The sequence below is a fragment of the Anas platyrhynchos genome, chromosome 3 (assembly GCF_047663525.1).
Source record: "Anas platyrhynchos isolate ZD024472 breed Pekin duck chromosome 3, IASCAAS_PekinDuck_T2T, whole genome shotgun sequence".
Lineage (NCBI taxonomy): Eukaryota > Metazoa > Chordata > Aves > Anseriformes > Anatidae > Anas > Anas platyrhynchos.
In genome coordinates, this window is record NC_092589.1 from 69,908,858 (window position 1) to 69,931,110 (window position 22,253).

At 41.7% G+C, this 22,253-nt stretch overlaps 1 protein-coding gene and 1 long non-coding RNA gene across 3 annotated transcripts; one reads left to right on the forward strand and one right to left on the reverse strand.

Moving 5' to 3' along the window:
* Positions 1 to 2,768: 2,768 nt before the first annotated feature.
* LOC106018871 (uncharacterized) lies at positions 2,769 to 7,713 on the forward strand. Of its 2 annotated transcripts, none has more exons than XR_011808403.1 (4): positions 2,769 to 3,995; positions 4,274 to 4,346; positions 5,358 to 5,486; positions 6,629 to 7,713. It is a non-coding gene; the product is annotated as an uncharacterized lncRNA (long non-coding RNA). The 2 variants fall into 2 exon arrangements; XR_001193291.5 differs by having other exon boundaries at positions 4,274 to 4,326.
* On the reverse strand, positions 4,237 to 7,297 carry LOC101803387 (calcium homeostasis modulator protein 6). Its single transcript, XM_005025235.6, has 2 exons — positions 6,776 to 7,297; positions 4,237 to 5,470 (listed from the first exon to the last, which is right to left on the reverse strand). The coding sequence occupies exons 1-2, from the start codon at positions 7,295 to 7,297 to the stop codon at positions 5,060 to 5,062; spliced, it is 933 nt and encodes a 310-aa protein (XP_005025292.2). The 3' UTR covers positions 4,237 to 5,059.
* Positions 7,714 to 22,253: the final 14,540 nt, after the last annotated feature.

Consider the following 22,253-nt stretch of genomic DNA (forward strand, 5'->3'; position numbering starts at 1 on the left):
GGGGCAGCCTATTCCAAGTATATTGGACTCCCCTCCAAGTGAAGGCAAATTGTGGCCTACACTCTGCTGCTAGAGGGATGGAGAAAAATGCATTAGCGATATCAATTGTGGCGTACCACTTGGCTGCCTTCGACTCAAGTTCGTACTGAAGTTCCAGCATGTCCGGCACTGCAGCACTCAGTGGTGGCGTGACTTCGTTCAGGCCACGATAGTCCACTGTTAGTCTCCACTCACCATTAGACTTTCGCACTGGCCATATGGGACTATTGAAAGGTGAATGAGTCTTGCTGATCACTCCTTGGCTCTCCAATTGACGAATTAGCTTATGGATGGGGATCAGGGAGTCTCGGTTAGTGCGATATTGCCGCCGGTGCACAGTTGTGGTAGCGATTGGCACTTGCTGTTCTTCGACCCTCAGCAACCCCACAACAGAGGGGTCCTCTGAGAGACCAGGCAAGGTAGATAATTGTTTAATGCCCTCTGTCTCTAAGGCAGCTATACCAAAAGCCCACCGGAACCCTTTTGGGTCCTTGCAATATCCTCTTCTAAGATAGTCTATGCCAAGGATACATGGAGCATCCGGGCCAGTCACAATGCGGTGCTTTTCCCACTCATTCCCAGTCAGACTCACTTCAGCCTCCAATACAGTCAACTGCTGAGATCCCCCTGTCACTCCACAAATATAGATGGGCTCTGGTCCTTTATAGCTCGATGGCATTATAGTACATTGTGCACCGGTGTCTACTAAAGCCTTATACATCTGTGCGTGTGACGTGCCAGGCCATCGAATCCACACAGTCCAATAAACTCGATTGTCCCTTTCCTCCCCCTGGCTGGAGGCAGGGCCCCCCTAATCCTGGTCAGAATCTTCTTTGTTTCTGTGTTTGAAGGACTGTCTGCTGGAAGTTGGAGCAGCAAACTTTTCAGAGAATCCCTTTTTCCTGATTTCTTTTGCAGCTCACGTACCCGTGCCTCTAGGGTCGCGGTAGATTTTCCATCCCATTTTCTCATGTCTTCTCCATGGTCTCGTAAGTAAAACCACAGGGTGGCACGGGGTGAGTACCCACCATATCGTCTTCCTTGTGTGGGTGAACGCCTACCCCTGACAGCTGAGACACTGCTTTGTACAGGTACGGAGGAGAATAATCTCTCTTCAAGTTGGTGAAACTTTTCAGAAAGTTTCTCCCAAGTGTTCTCTTTTGGTCATTGGACACTGGTTGGTTCAGGTGGGGGGGAAGATAGATTCTCTTTAAGTTGGTGGACCTCTTCAGAAAGTTTCTCCACAGCTGAGACACAGGCCTGTAAGGAAGAAGAGAGACTTTCTTCGTACTGCCGGAGTTGTTTAGCCACTTCATCCACTGTGGGTTCCTCATCCTCTTTCCAGGACATTATTGCCAATGAGCTGGCATATGATGATGGTGCACTCCGTACAAACTTCCGCCACATGGGTCATGTACACCTGACTTCATCTGGGTCTTTGGATGTTTGTCTGAGGTCTGGATCCTCATAAATCACTTCCCGTACGGCTAATTCCCTCAGGTACTGGATTCCCTTCTCCATAGTGGTCCACTTGCCTGGTAGACATAAAAGTTCTTCCTTGAAGGGATACCTTTCCCTCACAGCTGAGAGGAGACGCCTCCAGAGGCTGTTAGATTGTGCTCCATCTGCAATTGCTTTGTCAATGCCGGCGTCTCGAGCAAGGGATCCCAGCCGCTTGGCTTCCCTGCCGTCTAATTCCACACAATTGGCTCCAGAGTCCCAGCACCGGAGCAGCCAGGTGACAAGCTGCTCACCTATACAGCGACCAAAATCTTTTCGCACATCTCGAAGCTCACGTTCGTTTAGGCTTCGGGTAGTTACTGTTGATTTTTCGGCATCCTCATCTTCCTCCTCCTGAATCCTTGATGGCCCAGCGTCGTCGTCATCTTCGTCATCTCTATACCTAGATTTGGCAGAAGACTTACCTGGATTGGCAGAAGACTCTCTGCGTTCTAAACGACCTGAATCTCTATACCATTTTTTCACCTTCTCTACAGGGGCAGCTTGCACTGCTACTGCTCGTTTCTCTGACTTTGTTACAGGGTCTGCCACAGAGGTTGGAATACCCTCTGCAGGGTCAACTTGTACTGCTACAGCTCGTTTCTCTGACCCCGTTACAGGGGTTGGAATACCCTCTGCAGGGTCAACTTGTACTGCTACAGCTCGTTTCTCTGACACGGCCACAGGAGCTGGAGCGGCTGCAGGAGCTGGAGCAGTTGCAGGAACCGGAGCTGTAGCGGCTACAGGAGCTGGAGCTGGAGCAGTTGCAGGAGCTGGGACTGGAGCGGCTGCAGGAGCTGGAACTGGAGCGGCTGCAGAGTCCACTGTAGGGGTCACAGTGGCCGTTGGATCTGTCACAGGGCTTGGAGTGGCCGCAGGGTCTGTCACTAAGTTGATAGCAGTATCAATGGCAGCTCGATAGGCATGAGCCAGGCCCCAGCACGTTACAATGATTTGTGTTACTTTGGAACTGCCAGAATCATGACACCTTTTTTTCAAGCATTCTGCCAGTTTTTGAGGATTTTGCCATTGCTCAGGGGTGAATTTCCAACACACTGGGGGTGCCAACTGCTCTAGATGCCTGCCCATATCCACCCATACTCCCTGCCACCCACAACTATACTGCCTCCGGGCAGATCTCCGGATGAGCTTCCTAAGTAATTGTTTAACTTTAAGCAGAACCTGAAGTGCATTCATGAGGCAGAACAACAAGACTATGGTGGTCTGAGTATCCCAAGAATATTCAATATCTTGGAGAGTTATTGTGACAAGCTCAGGGGATAAGAGGGTGGTGAAGGAGGAAGGCAGAGTGATCCAGGAGGATACAGGAGTGGTGAAGGAGAAAGGGAGAGTAAGCAAGTAAGGAAAAATATCCTCCCCTTTCCCCTCCACAGATTGACTCCCTAATGGAAAAAAACAATAGGTATAATTGCTAATAGTTTCCAAGATACAGTTTCCAAAGTACAGAGTTGATGATGTTACTGAGTACAAATAACAAGTTAGAGTCATGACCAGATATTTCATCGTCTCATAAGCCATTGCTACAACACACAGTACCATAATGATCTGAAACCAGGGCCCGGAGAGGATAAACAACACGACAGAGAGCAAATACGGAAAATAATGTACTATAATACTTAATTTGGAAAACAGGCGCAGCAGAGTTGAGATTAAAGCAATCAGCATTATGACAAGTGACTATTAAGCAGGTCTAATCCTTACACCAATTTTAGTTTAACACACTCTGGTCAGATCTGCCGTTGTCTCAACCTTTCGGGCCCCACATTGGGCGCCAAAAAGACTGTTGTGGTTTAACCCAGCCGGCAGTTAAACACCACGCAGCCGTTCGCTCACCCTCCCCCCTCCCTCTCTGGGACGGGGGAGAGAAATGGAAAGTGAAGCCTGTGAGTTGAGATAAAGACAGTTTAATAAGACAGGAATATAATAATAACAAAATAATAATAACAATAATAACAATAATAATACAATGGTGATAATAGGGAAATAATAATAATATGTACAAACAAGTGATGCACAATGCAATTGCTCACCACTCGCTGACCAATGCCCAGCCTAACCCCGAGCAGTCCGGCCCCCTCCCCTGGCTAGCCATCCCTATATATTGTTTAGCATGACGTCAGATGGTATGGAATACCCCTTTGGCTAGTTTGGGTCACCTGTCCTGGGTCTGTCCCCTCCCAGCTCTTACTGCACCCCCAGCCTGCCCGTTGGCAGGACAGAGCAAAAGGCTGAGATGTCCTTGGCTTAGTATAAGCACTGCTCTGCAACAATTAAAGCATCGGGGTGTTATCAGCACTCTTCTCATCCTAAGCCAAAACACAGCATTCCACCAGCTACTAGGAAGAAAATTAATTCTGTTCTAACTGAAACCAGGACACCATGTTTTCTCACAGTATGTGGAACTGCAGATTTATAACTTCCTTAAATGTGCAGCTGTAAGTATAAGCTTCACCTACACTGTCATATTATTAACAAACCTAACTCCTCAAGCCATGTAAATTTGCACTTGGCCTCTATTCTGGATCGAATTAGACTATTTGGTGGATACATCCAGGGATAGCTTAGGTACTGTTGACATGGCCAGAAATCTATGTGTAGTATTATGCATTAAAAGTACATAATATTTATTTATTTATTTTTTGTCAGATAAAATAGAAATGAATACAAATGGAATATAAATTGGAAGTTATGCACACTTAATTTTTTTCCACAGAAAACTTTTCGAATAACAGGAAATGAATAGTAGAAGAAGGCCTGCTGTAAAAGGTACTCAAGATCAGACAATGGTAAAGAAAATTCATCAGAGTGAAAGCTTTTATTTTCACTGTTATCTAAAACAACTAGACACACAGGAGTAAAATGGCTGGAAGTTATTTATTTATTTACTTACTTATTTATTTATTGGTTATTCCAACTGATGACCAGCTGAAGTCATGCTTAGCATTTCCAATGGACTTTGTGCACATGTGGCTCCAAAATGTTAATTGCTCCCCAGATTTTAAAAGACATAATCTTTGCCTTGAGAAACTAATTGACTGAAAGCAAATATTTTAGTCTAGAGCTTGTTTTAAGCTCTGCTGGAATATTTATTGTCAAGTCAAGTGATATCTAATAAACTAAACTAAACTTATGGTCAAAATTTCAATTCCTTTTTGTCTCTGTGTTACTGACAGGTACGAAAGTTTGGTTTTGTCACTCCAGCTGCCAAATTCTCGTAAGGCATTTGGAAATAATTTGACATAGTACACATTGACATCTTTGCTGTGGATCCTTGTTATTTTACATGACTCTTTCTTAATGAACATCAACATATGAAAACTCCCATTGTGAACCATGTATTTATTTAAACGAACCTAAACAAAACTATAGTTTATTTAAAAAATAAATCTCCTGAGATTTACATGCAATATCTACATACTGATTTCAGTAAGAGCTCAGAATAAGACTATTTATATTAGTAGGTTTAAAAGATTACCAGTGTTACAAAGAGTATGTTTCATCAAAATCCAGATTCAATTCCATGTGCTTCATCCACAAATGCTAAAACGTTGTGAATCTGATCTGTTCCACTGGATGTCTTGCCTCTGTTTGTGTTCACATACTTGTGTATCATGCTGTAATGCTGCTCTTTTGTACTGAAGCCATATGGGAATGAAATCTTTTGCCAGTCTTCATTGCTGGGAGTACAAAATGGTGCTGGGTCAGCAGGTTCAAAAAATAAGTGAACGTTTCTTTCTGCCAGCTTGGCTGCATGGTCTTTAGCTTTGATTTCAAAGACCTCTTGTTCCTTTTTCAAGTAAATTTTCCAGAACTTCAGCTGAAAGTGGCTAACTGGGGAGCAACAGTAGCTGAAACACGTTGAAATGAGTGCCGCAGTCATGATGATGGCAATCAGCAACCATCCTACCATCTTGGAAAAGAAATAGGTAGGTTAACAGTGTTTTTACATGGTCCTATGTAAGGGTATAGAACATAACATTGAATCAGACATGGAAACCGTGTGTTTTGTAGGCAGAACATTTGACTATTAAATACAGGAATCATTCCTGGTTTGTACAGGGTTTTATCATACCTAGAATGTTTGGTTCTTAATTTTGCTGAAAGTAGGTCAGGTATAAAAAATAATGTACATTAATCACAATGATCTCATGTGTCTTCCATATTTGTTTGACTTGTTTGCTTCTTTTAATTTTCATTGAAATATCAGTAACAGTCCGTCTTCCTTGATTTTACTCCTTTCTTACACTATCAGAATTCAACTATATAAAATTTGCCCCTTTCCAGTCTTTTTCTTGGAGAATCCACAAGCTAAATACTTAACAAATTTAAACACTGTGTGTGTGTTATAAATCTAACCAGCCATACAAATAACCAGCCAAATCATTAACTATCATTAATGTTTTCCTGAGAAAAAGTGATGAAAAATGGTTTATTTCCTGGAGCTAAGGAGAAGACCAAACAAACAGAAACAAAACTGTAGTGCTGCCAAAATGCTTTAGATTCATTTCACTGCAAATGAAAAAAAATCCACTTGCAAATGCTATTGATTTTTTGATCATGCATTTTTCTTTCAGCGCTACAATAAAACTGTAGTGCTGTAATAAAATAATAATACTGTAGTAAGGTAGATATATTTTTTAAGCTATTCACGTAGACTACAAGTGTGAATTTAATAACAGGTCCAAGCTCTGAGGTTTGTAGTCAAACCAGCCATCTATTGCTTCACTCGCCAGTTCTCTGTTGCAATGAGACATTGGCTTCCTTCCTATTCATAACCTCAGCTTTCTCTCAGCTAATGCATACTTACAACAGTTTGAGATATTTAGAGGGGTAAAAGTGGAAAAAGAGATGAGATTGTGCCAGCTCTAATCTAAATGAGAAAAAAAAAATGCAGCCATGGAAAGTTCCCTGCCCAGCTCTGGAAAAGGTTTTGCAAGTGCCTCTGCCAAGAAATTGCTATGCAAACATGCTAAAACAGAACCTAGCACAAACAGCCACTTGTTACCTTTCTGTTAGTATTTTTGACCAATGAATTTTTGCTAATAGTGTACTTTTGCTATTCACACAGTGTGAGAGATAAGGGCTCTTGCAGTCCCCTGCAGGCACCAGTGTGTGTGAAGAGAGTGGGGCTGAGGTCCATCAGTGAAGAACACAGCAGAGAAGCTTTAACTAGGACTAGGGTACATCAGGGAAGAGCATAGCAGAGGGGCTTTACCTGGGACTGGGCTTGAAGGCTGTGAAATGCACCTATCTTCTTGGACAACTCCTCGTCACAGGGTATTTTCTCCAGCGATGCGTTGCAGTACTCTTTGATGTCCTTGCACACCAGCTTTCTGATGAAGCTGTTCCCACTTGCTGCACATGCATAGAAGCTGGCACTGAGCAGGGCCACCGCGATCCAGGTGAAGGGGGCCACCAAGGCACTGGCTGTCACTGGCACCAGCACTTTGTGAAAGTGTCCACAGGAGTCACAGCTGCACTGGTTCTTTGGAGAGCATCTGCCTGTCACCAAAAGCCAGACTCTGGCATTTGTCATGTAGCCGAGCAGGAAGAGGACGAAGGCTGGCGCTATGATGAAGGCACAGCCATACAAGGTGTTCCAGGAATTGCAAGGACACTTGAAGACCACGGAGGAGAAGATATACTCGCTGGCAGCTGTCAGCAGGGACACAATGCTGTAACCCAGAAACTTCTGGTGGCGGATACAAAAATCCATTGCAGTGCGTAACTTTTCCATTTTCTGCTGCAGGCTCTGGTGGTCTCCCTGTGTTTCGAGGACGGTGAAATCTCAGTCAGGAAAGAAAAGTCAAAAGAGGTGTCTTCAATGTCCAACAGCTTATAAAAGCCCACAGAGCTTTCACTTTCTGTTGGTGAAGCTGTAGCAGCAAATCACTGAAGTGGCCTTTTAGGGGAAACAGAAGAGCATGAACTCACTGCACAGTGTGACAGTCAAGTGGATACCCCAGTGGAAGCCCACCCCAATAATCAGCATCAAAACAGCGAAGTCTGTCTTTGTTTGTATAAAAATAGATTTATATTTGTCCAGACATGCCTGCATTACAACTATCAATGGTTTAAACCTCACAGTCTTCTCAGGGAAGCTTTTGAGTGAGGCATCAGATTAAAAGTGTGAATAAAATGTAAGGAAACCACCCACAATTGTGTACATTTTTTAATCCAATCTTATTATTAGCAATACAATATGGCTTGTTCTTTACAGAAGAAAATTCATCTATAATCATGTCAATTTTTAAAGCTAACCAATTAATCATTTTAAAGTAATCAGAGAAGGTTGGCCAATGTACACCTAGCATTGATCCAGGATTACTGAGTGAAGGTTCGGCTACCAGAGTGCCTTCTGCCAGGAATCAGACTGTGGACTCCCACCAACATAGCAGCTAGTGGCATCTGTATAGCTTCTCACCCCCCCAAAAAACCACCTGCTCCTAAAAAGCAAAGATTAAGCAGCTAAGCCAATGGCATAAAGTGGAAAAATGATGCAAAAGGCTTGCATACTGAAGAAATATATCTGGAAGGGATTGGAAGACTGAGCTTCCTGTGAAAACATTTGTTCCTGGATTACATAGGTTTCACTGACACCCTGAGGGGCTTTGACCAGACCCCTAACAAAGATTTTTCTCATCTGACATCTTTTCTCAGCCGGACATTTGTAGAAACTATTTCAAGCAAGTCAGCAAGTATGAAGTAGATTAGTGACCCATACACAGTCATCCAAGTAAGCTATCACATATATTCATAGAAACATAAAATCATCAAATGGCTTGGGTTGGAAGGGATCTTTAAAGACCATCTGGTTCCAACTCCCCAGGTTGCTCACAACCCCAACCAGCCTGGCCTTGAACACTATCAGAGACGGGGCATCCAGCACTTCTCTGGGCAAAGACATACTTTGTTTCAAAAGGAGACAGACGCTAATTTTCCCGAAATCATTTTTATTTTTATTTTTTATTTTTATTTTTATTATTTTTTTTATTATTTTTATTTTTATTGTATTTATTTTTTCTGGTCAGATTTTCTTGCTACAAAATGCTGCTACTTTTCATCTGGTTATTAAAGGTCCCTTCAGGGTCAGCTCCATGAAAGACATCCTAGAATTAAGGGCTAACTAGCTTTTATGATTGTGGCGTTGGATTTGCTAAGAAAATTGTTTCTTTTTCTTTTTCTTTTTCTTTTTCTTTTTCTTTTTCTTTTTCTTTTTCTTTTTCTTTTTCTTTTTCTTTTTCTTTTTCTTTTTCTTTTTCTTTTTCTTTTTCTTTTTCTTTTCCTTTTCCTTTTCATTTTTATTTTTATTTTTATTTTTATTTTTATTTTTATTTTTATTTTTATTTTTATTTCTTTTTCTTGTCAATCAGGAGTTGTCAATCAGGACTATTCAGGTAACAAGGCAAATAAATTTGTACAGTCATGAGGCAGGATAATGAAACTTAGCAATTTGCTAGAGTACTCTCCTGCTAACACTTGAGCACTACCAGCCTGAATGAATGTTTCCAAAAGTTGGCATAAAAGAGATTTGAACAAAGAACTTGACAAACAATATCTTCCTTGTCAAAATCAAAAGATTTTGAACACTGTGGAGTGCAAAAATATGTGTTATCAACCTGTCATCCTTGTACTGAACAGGGTCTGTAAGACTGCCATGTTGCAAGCCTTTACAACACAAGACTTTAACATAAATAAAGAGTTTTACATATATATATATGCACACATAAAAATTATGCATACATATATATACTACTTGTGTGTAATGCATATAAAGAGAGTGTGTGTGTGTATCCATATATATTTCCCCCTGTACTCAGCTCTGGTGAGGCTGCACCTTGAGTGCTGTGTTCAGCTTTGGGCCCCTCTCTACAAGGACATCGAGGCCCTGGAGCTTGTCCAGAAAAGGGCTATGAAGCTGGTGAAGGGACTGGAACACAAGTGCTATGAGGAGCGGCTGAGGGCACTGGGGTTGTTCAGTCTGGAGAAGAGGAGGCTCAGGGGAGACCTTATTGCTCTCTACACCTACCTGAAAGGAAGTTGTGGGGAGCTGTGGGTTGTGATAGGACTAGAGGGAATGGCCTCAAGTTGCACCAGGGGAGGTTTAGGTTAGAAATTAGGAGAAATTTCTTCTCAGAAACAGCAGACAGGCATTTATATGATTTAATAACTTAGTGGGTAGTATTGGTGATAGGAGGATGGTTGGATGAGAAGATCTTGTAGATCCTTTCCAACCTTGTGTTTCTATGATCCTATGATTGGAACAGGTTGCCCAGGGAAGTGGTGGCATCACCGTCCCTGGGAATGTTCAAGGTTGGATGCTTAGGGACATGGCTTAGTGGGTGACATTGATAGTAGGGAAATGGTTTGACCAGATGATCTTGGAGGTCTTTTCCAACCCTAATGTTTCTATGATTCTATGTTACACTGATCAGAGGCTAGAGCCTGAGCTGGAAAAGGTCATGTGGAACATGTGAAACAAGGTAGATAAGCTGCAATTTGCAAGGTCCTGCAGTTTTTCCACCTAACCTAACCCATAAAAGGGGCCTACAAGAAAGCTGGAGAGGGACTCTATCAGGGAGTGTAGCGATGGAACAAGGAACGATGGCTTTGAACAAATGGAGGGGAGATTTAGATTAGATGTGATGTGAGGAAGAAATCCTTCACTCAGCGCACAAAGTGCACATGGGAACTAGGGATGAAGATGCACCTATTTCAGGTCTATGGGACCTAAAGACATGAATCCCAAGATCCTGAGGGAACTGGCTGATGTAGCTGCCAACCTCTCTCCATCATAGTTGAGAAGTCCTGGCAGTTAGGTGATGTCCCTGGTGAATGGAAAAAGGGAACATCATGCCCCTACTCTTCAACAATTAAAACAAAGAATTGGACAAGAAGCACGACTCTTCAACAATTAAAACAATTAAGAGTCATTTCTTTTCAGAAAGAGTGGTCAGGCATTGGGACAGGCTGTCCAGAGAAGTGGTCAAGTCACCATCCCTGCAGGTGTTCAAGGAAATCACAGAATCATAGAACATCCCGACTTGGAAGTGACCCATAACGATCATCAAGTCCAAATCCTGGCTCCACACAGGTCTACCCAAAAATTCAGACCATATGACTAAGTGCACAGTCCAAACACTTCTTGAATTCTGACAGGCTTGGTGCCTTGACTATGTCCCTGGGGAGCCTCTTCCAGTGTGCGACCACCTTCTCAGTGAAGAGCCTCTTCCTGATATCCAGCCTGAACCTCCCCTGTCGCAGCTTGACACCATTCCCTTGGGTCCTATTGCTGGTCACTAAAGAGAATAGATTGGCCCCTACCCCTCCACTCCCCCTTGTGAGGAAGCTGTAGACTGTGATGAGGTCCCCCCTCAGCCTCCTCTTTTCCAGGCTGAACAGTCCAAGTGACCTCAGCCGCTCCTCATGCACCTTCCCCTCTAGGCGCTTCACCATCTTAGTAGCCAAGGAAAGGTTGGATGTTGTGCTTAGGGCCATTGTTTAGTGGGTGACATCGGTCATAGGGTGATGATTGGACCAGATGATCTCAGAGGTCTTTTCCAACCCTAATGATTCTATGACTCTATGATTATATGTATATATATATGTATGTCACTCACAAGGGGAGTGGAGACACAGGCACTGGGCTCTGCTCTCTGGGGACAGAAACAGAACCTGAGGGAATGGCATGGAGCTGGGACAGGGGAGGGTCAGGCTGAGTGTTAGGGAAAGGCTCTGCACCCAGAGGGTGGTCGGGCACTGCAACAAACTCCCTATGGCAGTGGTCGTGGCACTAAGCCTGACGGAGTTCAAGAAGTGCATGGACAATGCTCTCAGACACATGGTATGATTTTATCACCATGCATATTTCCTGAAGATTCAAAAGACTTCTGTGAATGACAATTAATATGAAATTGTGAGCTGAGTTGCCTCCAATATACGGATAGTCACCAGTACTTCAGTCTCTCCATGGACAGTCTCTGCTGTAGTAACACCCAGAGTAAATAGCCAAAAAAGCAACAGGAACAGACATAGAGAGAAATTTTGATTGTGTTTCTGCTCATTTTTAGTCACAGTCATAATGAGGGGACCTGGATGTCAATCAGCCCTCATCATTGTGGCTTCAGTAAGCCTGAAGGCATTAAACAAAACTCTAGCTTTAGAGAGGTGATGCTAAACAAAAGGAAGACCACAAGTCTAAGGCTAATGAAGAACAACCTTAGGTTTTATGTGACCTGTGAGTACAGCAGAACTGCAGGAAAGATGGTGATGCAGAGGATACTTGTGGGACAGAGCTGAATCTTTGCCTTTCTGCTACAGGATAAAAGAGTTGTCCTATATTTTTAACATACTCAGAACACAAAATAGACAAGATAGGGAAAAACATGTTTCTAAACACAATTGGCTAGAGTGTGGCTACCAAGTGACTGTGAAAATCCACACAATGTACAGCTCCCTACATTTTATGCAGTGTAAAAAAGGTTTGTGGTTGTATAACATGATAACCTGCAGATGTAAAAAAAAGATATCATTCATTCCTTTGTTTAAAGATATGACCTAGGTATCGCAGGTGAGCAGCAATCTGGGCAGCTGAGTAGGTGGCACAGAGGCACCAGAGCAGGCACCAGAGGCATTGGCAGCCACTGGGCTGTGCCAGCTCTGTCATGCTCAGCACCGAGCTCCTGCTACTGCTGCTGTGGAGGAGGAAAATGCGCCACCACCTGAAGTGCTTGCCTCAGTCTGAAGAGATTTTACTTCGTTATTATTCTGCAGACATAAAAATTGTTTGAACTTTGAGGGAAAAAGGAAAAAACAAAAAACAAAAAACATGTACACCAGCTAAACTGGCTGGACTGAAACAGTGAAGGCTGAGTTAGTCTGCTAACCTCTTGCTGAGAATGGCTACAGTAAATACCTGGGGGGAAGCACAAGGACAGAGAAAGCAAGCTGAAGTACTTTTTCAGAATGTATTTACACCCCAAAAATTTGCATTTCAGGGGTTTCCCTCACATCCAGCAGCTGTTGAGATATTTCTCCTCTTTGTCCAGTTGCTTTTTTAAACCAAGCACACATCTTAATATCCAAATCATTGTGTAGCAAGCACGTTTAAGAGGGATGAATCATGTTCATTCAAACCTGACAGCACCCAATTAGATACCCCCCCCAGGTCCCAGCAGAGAAAGGGAGAAAATAGTTGATTCTTAACTGGTCTGTCTATGTCATTCATACTGTACACTTTCATCGTATCCCCTTCTTTTTCAGGCTGAGGAGCCTGTAGTAAAATCAGTTATTCTTTGTCTGATGGGCTGTATATCTACTATTTTTTATCCATATTGACACCTCAACCATTCCCCAGGATTTGGGTAACCTTTTTAACATGAAGAGACATGGAGGGGCGTACAAGATTTGCAGTGCACTAAAGGTGGATCACGGTTTTCCACACCTGCATACTGATGTTATTTATTTCTCTATTTCCTTGTAACGGTTTCTAGAATATTGACTGCTTTTTGATCATCTTTGAAGCAGTGAGCTGATATTTTATTGAGATCTGTATTATATAAAAAAAAATTCACAAACTTGTGGAGTAATTTCAGTCAGCCCAGAGTCCATCAGTTTATATATTAAGGTAGGAATAGGTTTCTCTTTCATCACCACTTAATCTGCACCTGCCATTCTGCTTTCTGGTCAGGTAATCTAGTAAATTATCTCTGCAGTTCTTTAAACCAGAAGGTTTTTTTTTGTTGTTTTTGTTTGTTTGTTTGTTTGTTTGTTTGTTTAACTCTGCAGAACAACTTCATGTTATTAACAACTATTGTTGCCTTGATTTTTACCCTCTTTTAGGTCACATAAAAGATTGTTAAGCATTATTCTCACAGTACCGATGCACTACTTTTTGCAATTTTTAGAAAACTTAAAAACTCTGAAGACCTTTCTTCTCACTCCAGAACTGCTTAGTCTTTCATTTTTTTCTTAAATTCTGCAGGGCAGAATGTGATATATGATTTTGAAATCCAAGTAGAACCAAATCAAATCTCCTTTATCCATCTTCCTGTTCACCATTTCACATCATGTTAATGTATGTATACACTAATTTCATTATTTGCTATATTTTCTACTTATTTGCCCCATACAAATACCAGAAGTACTTTTTTTTTTTTTTTCATTTCATTTTGCAACTTTCATTATTACCAATAAAAACCTTTGCTCTGAAAAAAAATGCATTTGGGACAGCTGCATTTTCTTTACACAAAAACTACTGTTGCGAAATTGTTGTGGTTTAACCCAGCCAACAGCTAAACACCACACAGACGTTCGCTCATCCTCCCCCTTCCCTCTCTGGGATGGGGGAGAGAAATGAGAAAACTGAAGCCTGTGAGTTGAGATAGAGACAGTTTATTAGGACAGAAAATTAAAAAAATAAAAATATAATAACAATAACAATAATAATAATATGTACAAAACAAGTGATGCACAATGCAATTGCTCACCACCCGCTGACCAATGCCCAGCCTATCCCCAAGCAGCCAGCCCCCCACTCCGGCTAGCCACCGCTATCTACTGTTTAGCATGACTCCAGATGGTATGGAATACCCCTTTGGCTAGTTTGGGTCATCTGTGCTGGGTCTGTCCCCTCCCAGCTCTTGCTGCACCTCCAGCCTTCCTGCTGGCAGGACAGAGTGAGAAGCTGAAAAGTCCTCAGCTTAGTTTAAGCACTGATCTGTGACAATTAAAACATCAGTGTGTTATCAACATTATTCTCATCCTAAATCCCAAACACAGCACCCTACCAGCTACTAGGAGGAAAATTAACTCTATCCTAGCTAAAACCAGGACAGAAAAATACTCATTTTCTATGCAAATTCAAGTTTCTGGAAAAATAAATGTAAAAAAACCTTGCTGATTATAGTATTTTAACCATTTATTTTTTAACTATTTATTTTTAAACATCTTACCAGATGAGGAGCAAGGTGAGGAAGTTTCAAAGTTTCAGAAAAGATGTCTGAGAAGAAGTTCCCTTTCCTTTTTTTTTTTTTTTTTCTTTTTAAATTGGTTGACTTTACAATGTTTCAAACTCAATGTGAAGATCCTCTACATAAATTGTGAGAACGGATGAGAGCATTCAGACAGCCCTATATTATGTGGGATGCTTGTCTGAGTCTTCTGCAATTGGCAATTAATTAGGCTGTGTTTGGCTTTATGGTGGGGACTGGAGCTAATGGCAGCAAGAGGAGCTCATCAGCTTTGTGTTCACTACCCTCTTTGCCCAGGAGGGGTTTTTCACACTCTGAGAGATTTGTGCACTGGGTTGGAGCATGGAGGTGAAACCGCTGTGGAGGTACTGTCCTCCTCATGGTGTCAGGGACACTGCTGTATCTGAGAACCACCAATTGAACAAGGAAGCCTGAAATCAGAAGCAGATAAAGTTCATGCAGGGTAAAGACAACAGCCAAGGAACCCTGCTACTTCACTTTCTATGTCTAATTTTAGCCATCTTTTGTTTCTCTGTAATAAAATATGAGTTCAGAAGCAAGCTTCCTGGGAAAAGGGAAGGGAGCTCCATGTGAAAAAGGATTAACCCTCCCCTCCGAGCAAAATGTTTCCAGTAAACACTGCAGAAAGAGGTGGGAGAGGGCAGACCACCCAGGAAGGAAGGAAGGGAATGCCTGTGCTACGAGTCAAGGCGTGAGGCTGAGGTGGCGATGGTCCCCCAGGGGGTACGGGCAGCCTCGGGAATCTGGGGGGCTGGAGAAGACCCATGGTGGAGAAGCTGGAAAGACAGAGAGAGCACAGAGCCCCCTGATCAGGCTGTTGTTAACATCCGGTTCCGTCAGTGCATTGTTCTCCCAGGGCAGCTATTTCTTGATCTCTAAATTAGCACTTGTCTCTCCACAAACAGCTGTAAAGCATTAGCTGGAAAGTGGTCAGAAAGTTTTCCGTTAAAGAATGCAGGATTCCAATTTAATGGTTGTTTTTGCATTGATTCACGTTAAATTTCGTGCCTTCCAAGGGGGATAGAAACTGCTAGAATGAAAAAGAAACCAGATATTTTCAGAACAAAATGGTGATTATTGTAATTTGAAACATTTCCATTTTGATATATGCTTTATTAAAATGAAGAAGTCAGATGAAAAGAACATTTTATCAAGTTTCACCTTAACGTTTTAAATTCTGTCCTTTCCTCAGACATTTTCTGTGTGGAAAAAGCTGTAGTCTAACTAGTTCTGCTGTTGTATCAAATGTATAGTATTGGTCTTAAATAGAGCAAGTGTGTGTGTTCATGAATGCTGAGGGGTTTTGCCAATAGTTCATTTTGTTATATTCATCTTAGTAAATCCTTGCAATAGGTCATTTATTTATTTATTTTTGCAGGACATTTACTATTTGTTTGGTCTAGCAGAAGACTGCTTTTGTTTTTGCAAATCATTCTTTCCTAGCTGCTCCTGTGAAGGTCTGTCCTGTCCCAGATTTGTGTTATTAGTCTTATCAAGCTCAACTTCCCCTTTATTAACCTAAAAGCTTGTTCTTTATTAACCCTAAAAGCCATGAACACAACAGAGCTTGAACACCACAGCACTGCCAATAGGTTTTATTTTTATAACTACTTGTTTCTTCAAAAGAAAGCATTGTATTTCTCACTTCCCAGTTAAGAAAGACAGATGGAAAAGTCTTTTTATTCTAGGAAAATTCTTGTAATACTTTTTGTCTCTTTCCAGGTAAGATTAATGCTTAACTAGTGGGAGTCTTGTCCGCACAAAGCTCTGCACCTATCCTCCAGGTGGACTGACCTCCCCTGGAGGCCCATTACCTTGGTTTGTGAAACTGAGCAAGTTATTCTGGCTTTCTGACTGAACCAGCCTTACTTGTTTGTGAACTGTCATGCAGCTCAGTGGCACCACATAAATCATTAATAATACTAATACTTAGTTGAGCAGCAGCCTAAGAGTTAGCACTGTGTCTGTGCATGTACAGCTTACAAGCATTTGTGTACATTATTCTGGTAATTTAAGACATTCTGATATTTTAAGACATCACATTTATTAGCAGTCTTTGGCTGAAAAAGAATTTTAGTGGGTAGGAAAGAACCAGGATGGAAAAACCAAGCACAGCTCCAAAGGAGGCCCTAGAGGGTGAGCTGTGGTGCTGTCGCACAAGCCATTGCACCAGCCTTCTCTTGCTGTTATTTACTGCTGCTCTTTTAACACCAGAGGCTCACAGAGTCTCATTTCTGGACAGTGAGCTTCCTGTAACATGTGGCCTAGAGCAACCAGCTGCCTGAGGGCTTTATTGTTCAGCTACATTAACCTACAGTCTATATACGCTGTAAGTCAGTCTGTGCAGTTACTGGCTGTGATCTGTGAAATATTTGCTGAGCTTGTAAGAAAATATATGATATTTTCATAGGATTAGAAAGGTAGAAGTTGTCAGGTTTTATGGAGAAATCAAGAGGCCCTAGTGTGCAGATTATAGAGTTAGCTCATTTGTAGTCAGGTAATTCACCCTGAGCAGCCAACTAGTCAGTTCCAAGAAAACAAACTCAGTCTTTTTCCCTTACTATGTAAAATGATATGCCATAAAACTACTTTTTCAATTATGAGCACATTAAAACACAAACATTTTTATAGTCTCATATGTATGTCCTTTATTTTTCATGTCTTTGCTGTCTTCACATTATGCCATCGCATCGTGCTATCTTGGTACTGCTGAACAGCTGAGATTTCATCTTGTTCCACTCTTCTAATGTTTATCGCCTAATGCTGTCTGATTATATGCTACAAAATATGTTTTATATGCTTAAAATTACAAAAATCTGTAATTTTTCATTCAATTAATCCTTTTCCCTCTTTGTAAACTTGCACTAATGAACTATTTTATCCAATTTAACTAATGGTTCTTCAGTTTATGGTAGCATGTCCATTTCCCTTGCCTTCAGTTTCACATTTTGGGCTCTTTTGCTACCCAAATTGTATTAGGTAGAGATTTTTTTCTAACAGAAAGGCAGTGCAAGAGATGAGACTCTATCCCTTTCAAAGTTTCCCACATACCTATTGTAGTTACGCCAGTAGGTTCAGAGGCTTCCCTGGGTGCAATCAAGTGAGAAAGATATAAATGGAAAAAAAAAAAAAAAAAAAAAAAGGAAGAAGAAGAAACCTACTGAATTCCCCTTGTTCTAGAAGACAATTTATTTTTCAATTATTTCAATTTTGAGGATTCAACACAGAACTAAAAAAAAAAAAAAAAGAAAAGAAAATGACAAAAATTCTGTCTCTCTGACAAATCTAAGCCCAAATATTATTGAAATAGTGTCAAATAGCTATTTTTGGCTGACACAGTAGGTTCACATTCATTTGAAATACAAGACACATTTTACCTTATTTGTGGGGTTGTGAAATCACCACATATCTTTCACAAGGCATAAAACAGGTGTTTGGCAGACTCAGATGGTCTTTACAATATGCGGAGAAATGCCACCACCTCCAGATCCTTAAGGAGAAGACTTGATCTTCCTGTTAAAGGATGCTGTCATTCCTTCTTTGTAAGTTTAGAAGACTATAGTTTTTCTAACTGATCTCATGTCTTACCTTCAAAGTACTCAAACAATTTCACTTGCCAGAAATGTACCAGCTCAGTCAGACTGTATGGTAGCTATATCTGGCATGCATTAAAGGGCAAACTCCATTGCACTCAACAGCACTTGGGGGCACTTTCAGTACTTCCTTGTTATAAGCAGCTAGTCCTTCTGTCAGGCTGTCCTGCCGCTTCAGAGAATCTAAAATATTGTTGCTAGCAGAGATTTATTTATTAATAGGAAAATATGGTAGATGAGACATAAAGGGAGAACCTTCCCAGCTGCCTAGATTTTATGTTGGCAGTAACTTTGCAAGTCTCTGAGTCTGCCCTCATTTATTCTGCAATGCTGAAATACTTCATCATCATCATTGTCATTTTATGTGCAAGGTGTTTGCAGCTGTGAATATTTTATAGCAATTACTGAATGCCTTCTGTATTTCTGTACCTTATATAAAGCCACCGTTATTTAATTGTCCTCTCAAGGACTCTGTTCCTCTGTCCATTTTCCCATTGCTAACAGCCTGTGGTTAGGTCCACCAGAGGAAACTTCATGAGATTTACAAGACTGTTTTTCACCACTTTACCACTTCTGCTTTTATAGTCATATTCTCATGCAACTAGGTTGGAGGAGTATCCTACAGAGCCCTGGCCCCTTGAGGCAGAGTAATATATATGGCATTCTAAGGCTAAACTATTGCATACCATTCACTACTGAGTGGGGAAAAGGTGTCCAGTCACTACCAATAGGTCAGTCACAGTCACCTTCACTACCCAACAAACTTAATAAAAACAGGAATACAGTTACATTATTTGGCCAAGAAAAAGGTTAGGCCACATAACAGAAGACAAGCACGAGAGAAGTGAATTAGTTCTAAACCATAATTACCAATTAAAGCCTACTGCAACTACTTTAGCATCTTGGCTAGGTCATAAAATGACCTAGCCTTCCTTAGCATGTCCTGAAGAGCTCAGCTACTCCTAGTGATCCTGTTCTTTAGGGAGAAAAAGAGATGCATATGCTGAGCAACTATTCTCCTTTGCAACAGGCTGATTTCATTTAACTTACTGTTACAGCAGCATGAGAGTAAGCTGCTGAGTAAGAGCAGCTTTCCCAGCTTTCTGTGTTGCAACCTCTCTGAAGACAAAGTAGAAAACCAGTCATTTTACATTCGTGATTTTAGAATCATTCCACCTCCTAATTTTGCTTGCAGAATGCCTTTCAACTAGAGAACAAATGTATGTTAATGTTGGAGAAACACCATGAATTTATGTTTCTTTTTGCCATGGATTAAGACTAATCATGAGGATCAGCACTGTGTAGAATGGAAGCAACAGGATTAAAAGATTAAATCCATAACAGTTATATTATCCACAGCATGCTGTCGAATGCAAGCAATGAATTTGATTTGTGCTAGTTAAACTCTTCAGCTCAGGTTGCTAGAAGAGTAAGGCTGCTTGCTTTCTGATGGTTTTTAAGCCAAAGTAAACAATCCTAAAATGGTTATCCACCCATCCCTTTTCAAACATCAGACATTCTGTATTTAAAACTTTGAAGACTGTAGTATCCTTTTAAATGCTGTAGTATCAACCAATTTGCTGGCCTGGTGAATGAGTTACATGAGTCACAGTTAAAGCAGAGGGTAAAATCCAGGGCACCTTTGTGTATATCAGCTGTTGAGCACAAGTTTATGCTCCTACTAACTGCCAAGGAAGAGCTGAAGTTGTTCACTTTAAATTCACATATACTCTTTGTGTTTGTTTTGGTAAGAATCGAAGGCAACATAGTTGCTTGCAGGTCAAGTGACACAAGGAATTAGGACAAATAAACAGAATATTCTTAGCACCAAATAGCCATGGTATAGGATGATGATAAAAATTTCCTATTGAGCTTGTACATCTTTCTTGTTCTGGATATGCCAACTGCCAGTAACTCAAATTCTAAAAAGCTGCCAGTTTTATATCTATTTAGCTATCCAACAGGCATTGCTTAATCACTCACCCTTCATTCAAGCAGTATCTTTCAAAGCAAGAAATGTTCTCTTAGAGTTATGAATTCAAGCCACTTCCAAGAGTAAAGTCACCCTAACGACTATTCCTGCTAAAAGATCTATGATTATATTTTTCTAAAGATATAACCCATCGACTCATTTTACATGGAATTTTAAATAATTTATCTTTAAAAAGTTAAACCTTACCTGAGAACAGATGAGAAAAACAGTTTTCACAGCACCACCAAGACCCAAGTGGACTGTTAGGATCTCACCATTTGTCTTTTACCACAATAACTTTAGTAGCACTGCAGGCATTCTTGGGGAGACCATTGTTATATGCATAACAACAAAATCTCTCCTGACTTTTTTTTCCCCCCTGCCTTTTGGACATTTGAGTAAGAACAAATCTGTGGAAATTAGATGTTTAATTCCATTACCACAATAACATCATGTCACACTCAGCAATAAAAAGGGGGGCTCTCGTGGGGGAGGGGGATGTTCCTAAAAATTGAGTGTGTATGTTATATGCATCACTGTGACCAAAGGCAACAAAGGGAACATGGGGCCCACGTTCCTGCAGGACACCATGCTGGCCCCAAAACCGTGCTGGCCCCAAAACTTCCTGGACCAAGAGACATGGCATTGAGTGGGTGTATCACATCCCTTATCACCCACAAGCCTCTGGGAAGGTTGAGAGGTACAATGGACTGTTAAAAACTACGCTGCGAGCATTGGGTGCTAGAACATCGAAACATTGGGATATAAATCTACCAGAGGCCACTTGGCTAGTTAACAACAGGGGATCTGACAGCCGTCCTGGTCCTGCTGAAACAAAACCCCTACACACTGTGGGAGAAGCTAAAGTCCCTGTAGTGCATGTGGGAAAGTGGATGGGGAAGGCGGTGTGGGTTGCCCCTGCCATGGGGAAAGGCAAACCCACTCGTGGGATTGTCTTCGCCCAAGGACCAGGGTATACCTGGTGGGTAATGCAGAAAGATGGGGATATCAAGTGTGTGCCTCAAGGAGATTTTAACACTGGGAGAAAATTAATCTGTAATCCAAGTTACGTGTTGTAGGAGGACACTGCAGAACCAATGACAGGTCAACTTCGCAAGGAACCAGGCAAGTGCAACAGTGATGTGAGCTAAGCTGGTGTCAAGAAAACCAACTTCACCTGCCCTGAGTGACCACTTTGACATATGAAGCTGAAACCATCAACAGTTTTTATGAACATTTTGGGAAAAGACCTATGGAATGAAAGGAAGTACAGACATAAATACTTCAGTGGACAGAGAACAATGGTGATGAGAGCATCTATATACTAAACTGTGTGGGACCTGATTGTGACACAAATGTTATGGAATAAGGGGTGGAGGTTGTGTTGGGTCTGTCTGAGCTGGAGTCACCTTTTCCCTGCAGCACCCACACAGTGCTGTGCTCTGCACTCGTAGCTGGAACAGCACTGATATCACTCCAGTGCTGTGCCTATTGCTGCGTAGTGCTGGCACAGCATCAGGACTCCTTCCAAGCCCCCCAGAGCCAGCAGGCTAGGGGTGGGCAAGTGATGGGGAGGGGACATCACCAGGGCAGCTGACCTAAACCAACCAAAGGGATATTCCATAACACCTGATGTCACACTCAGCAACAAAAAAGGGGGCTCTCGTGGGGGAGGGGGCTGTTCCTCCTGAACAACCACTACGCCTTTTGAGGTCCTGCTTCCCAGAACATGGCCAAACATCACTCGTTGATGGGAAGTAGAGAATAATTTTTTTTCCCCTCTCTCTGGGCTTCTGCACAGACTTACTGTTGCTTTTGTTTCTTTTTCTCCCCATTCTCTTTCCCTATAATTAAACCTTTCTCATCTCAGACCTTGAGTTCTTTGTGTTGTATTTTCTCCCCCTTCCTCTTTGAGGAGAGGGGGAATGAGAGAGCAGTTGTGGTGGAGCTCAGCTGCCCACCTGAGTAAAACCACCACACATCACCACCACAAAGCCTGAATAATTTGTTGTTTTCTTGCTGTTTTTGTTGAAGTGAACTAAAGCAGAGAGGATACAGCTCCGTATATATGAATTCATGTACTGCTTAGTATCTCATGGCTACTGCAGTCATGTTCAGATTAATTGAAAACTGAAG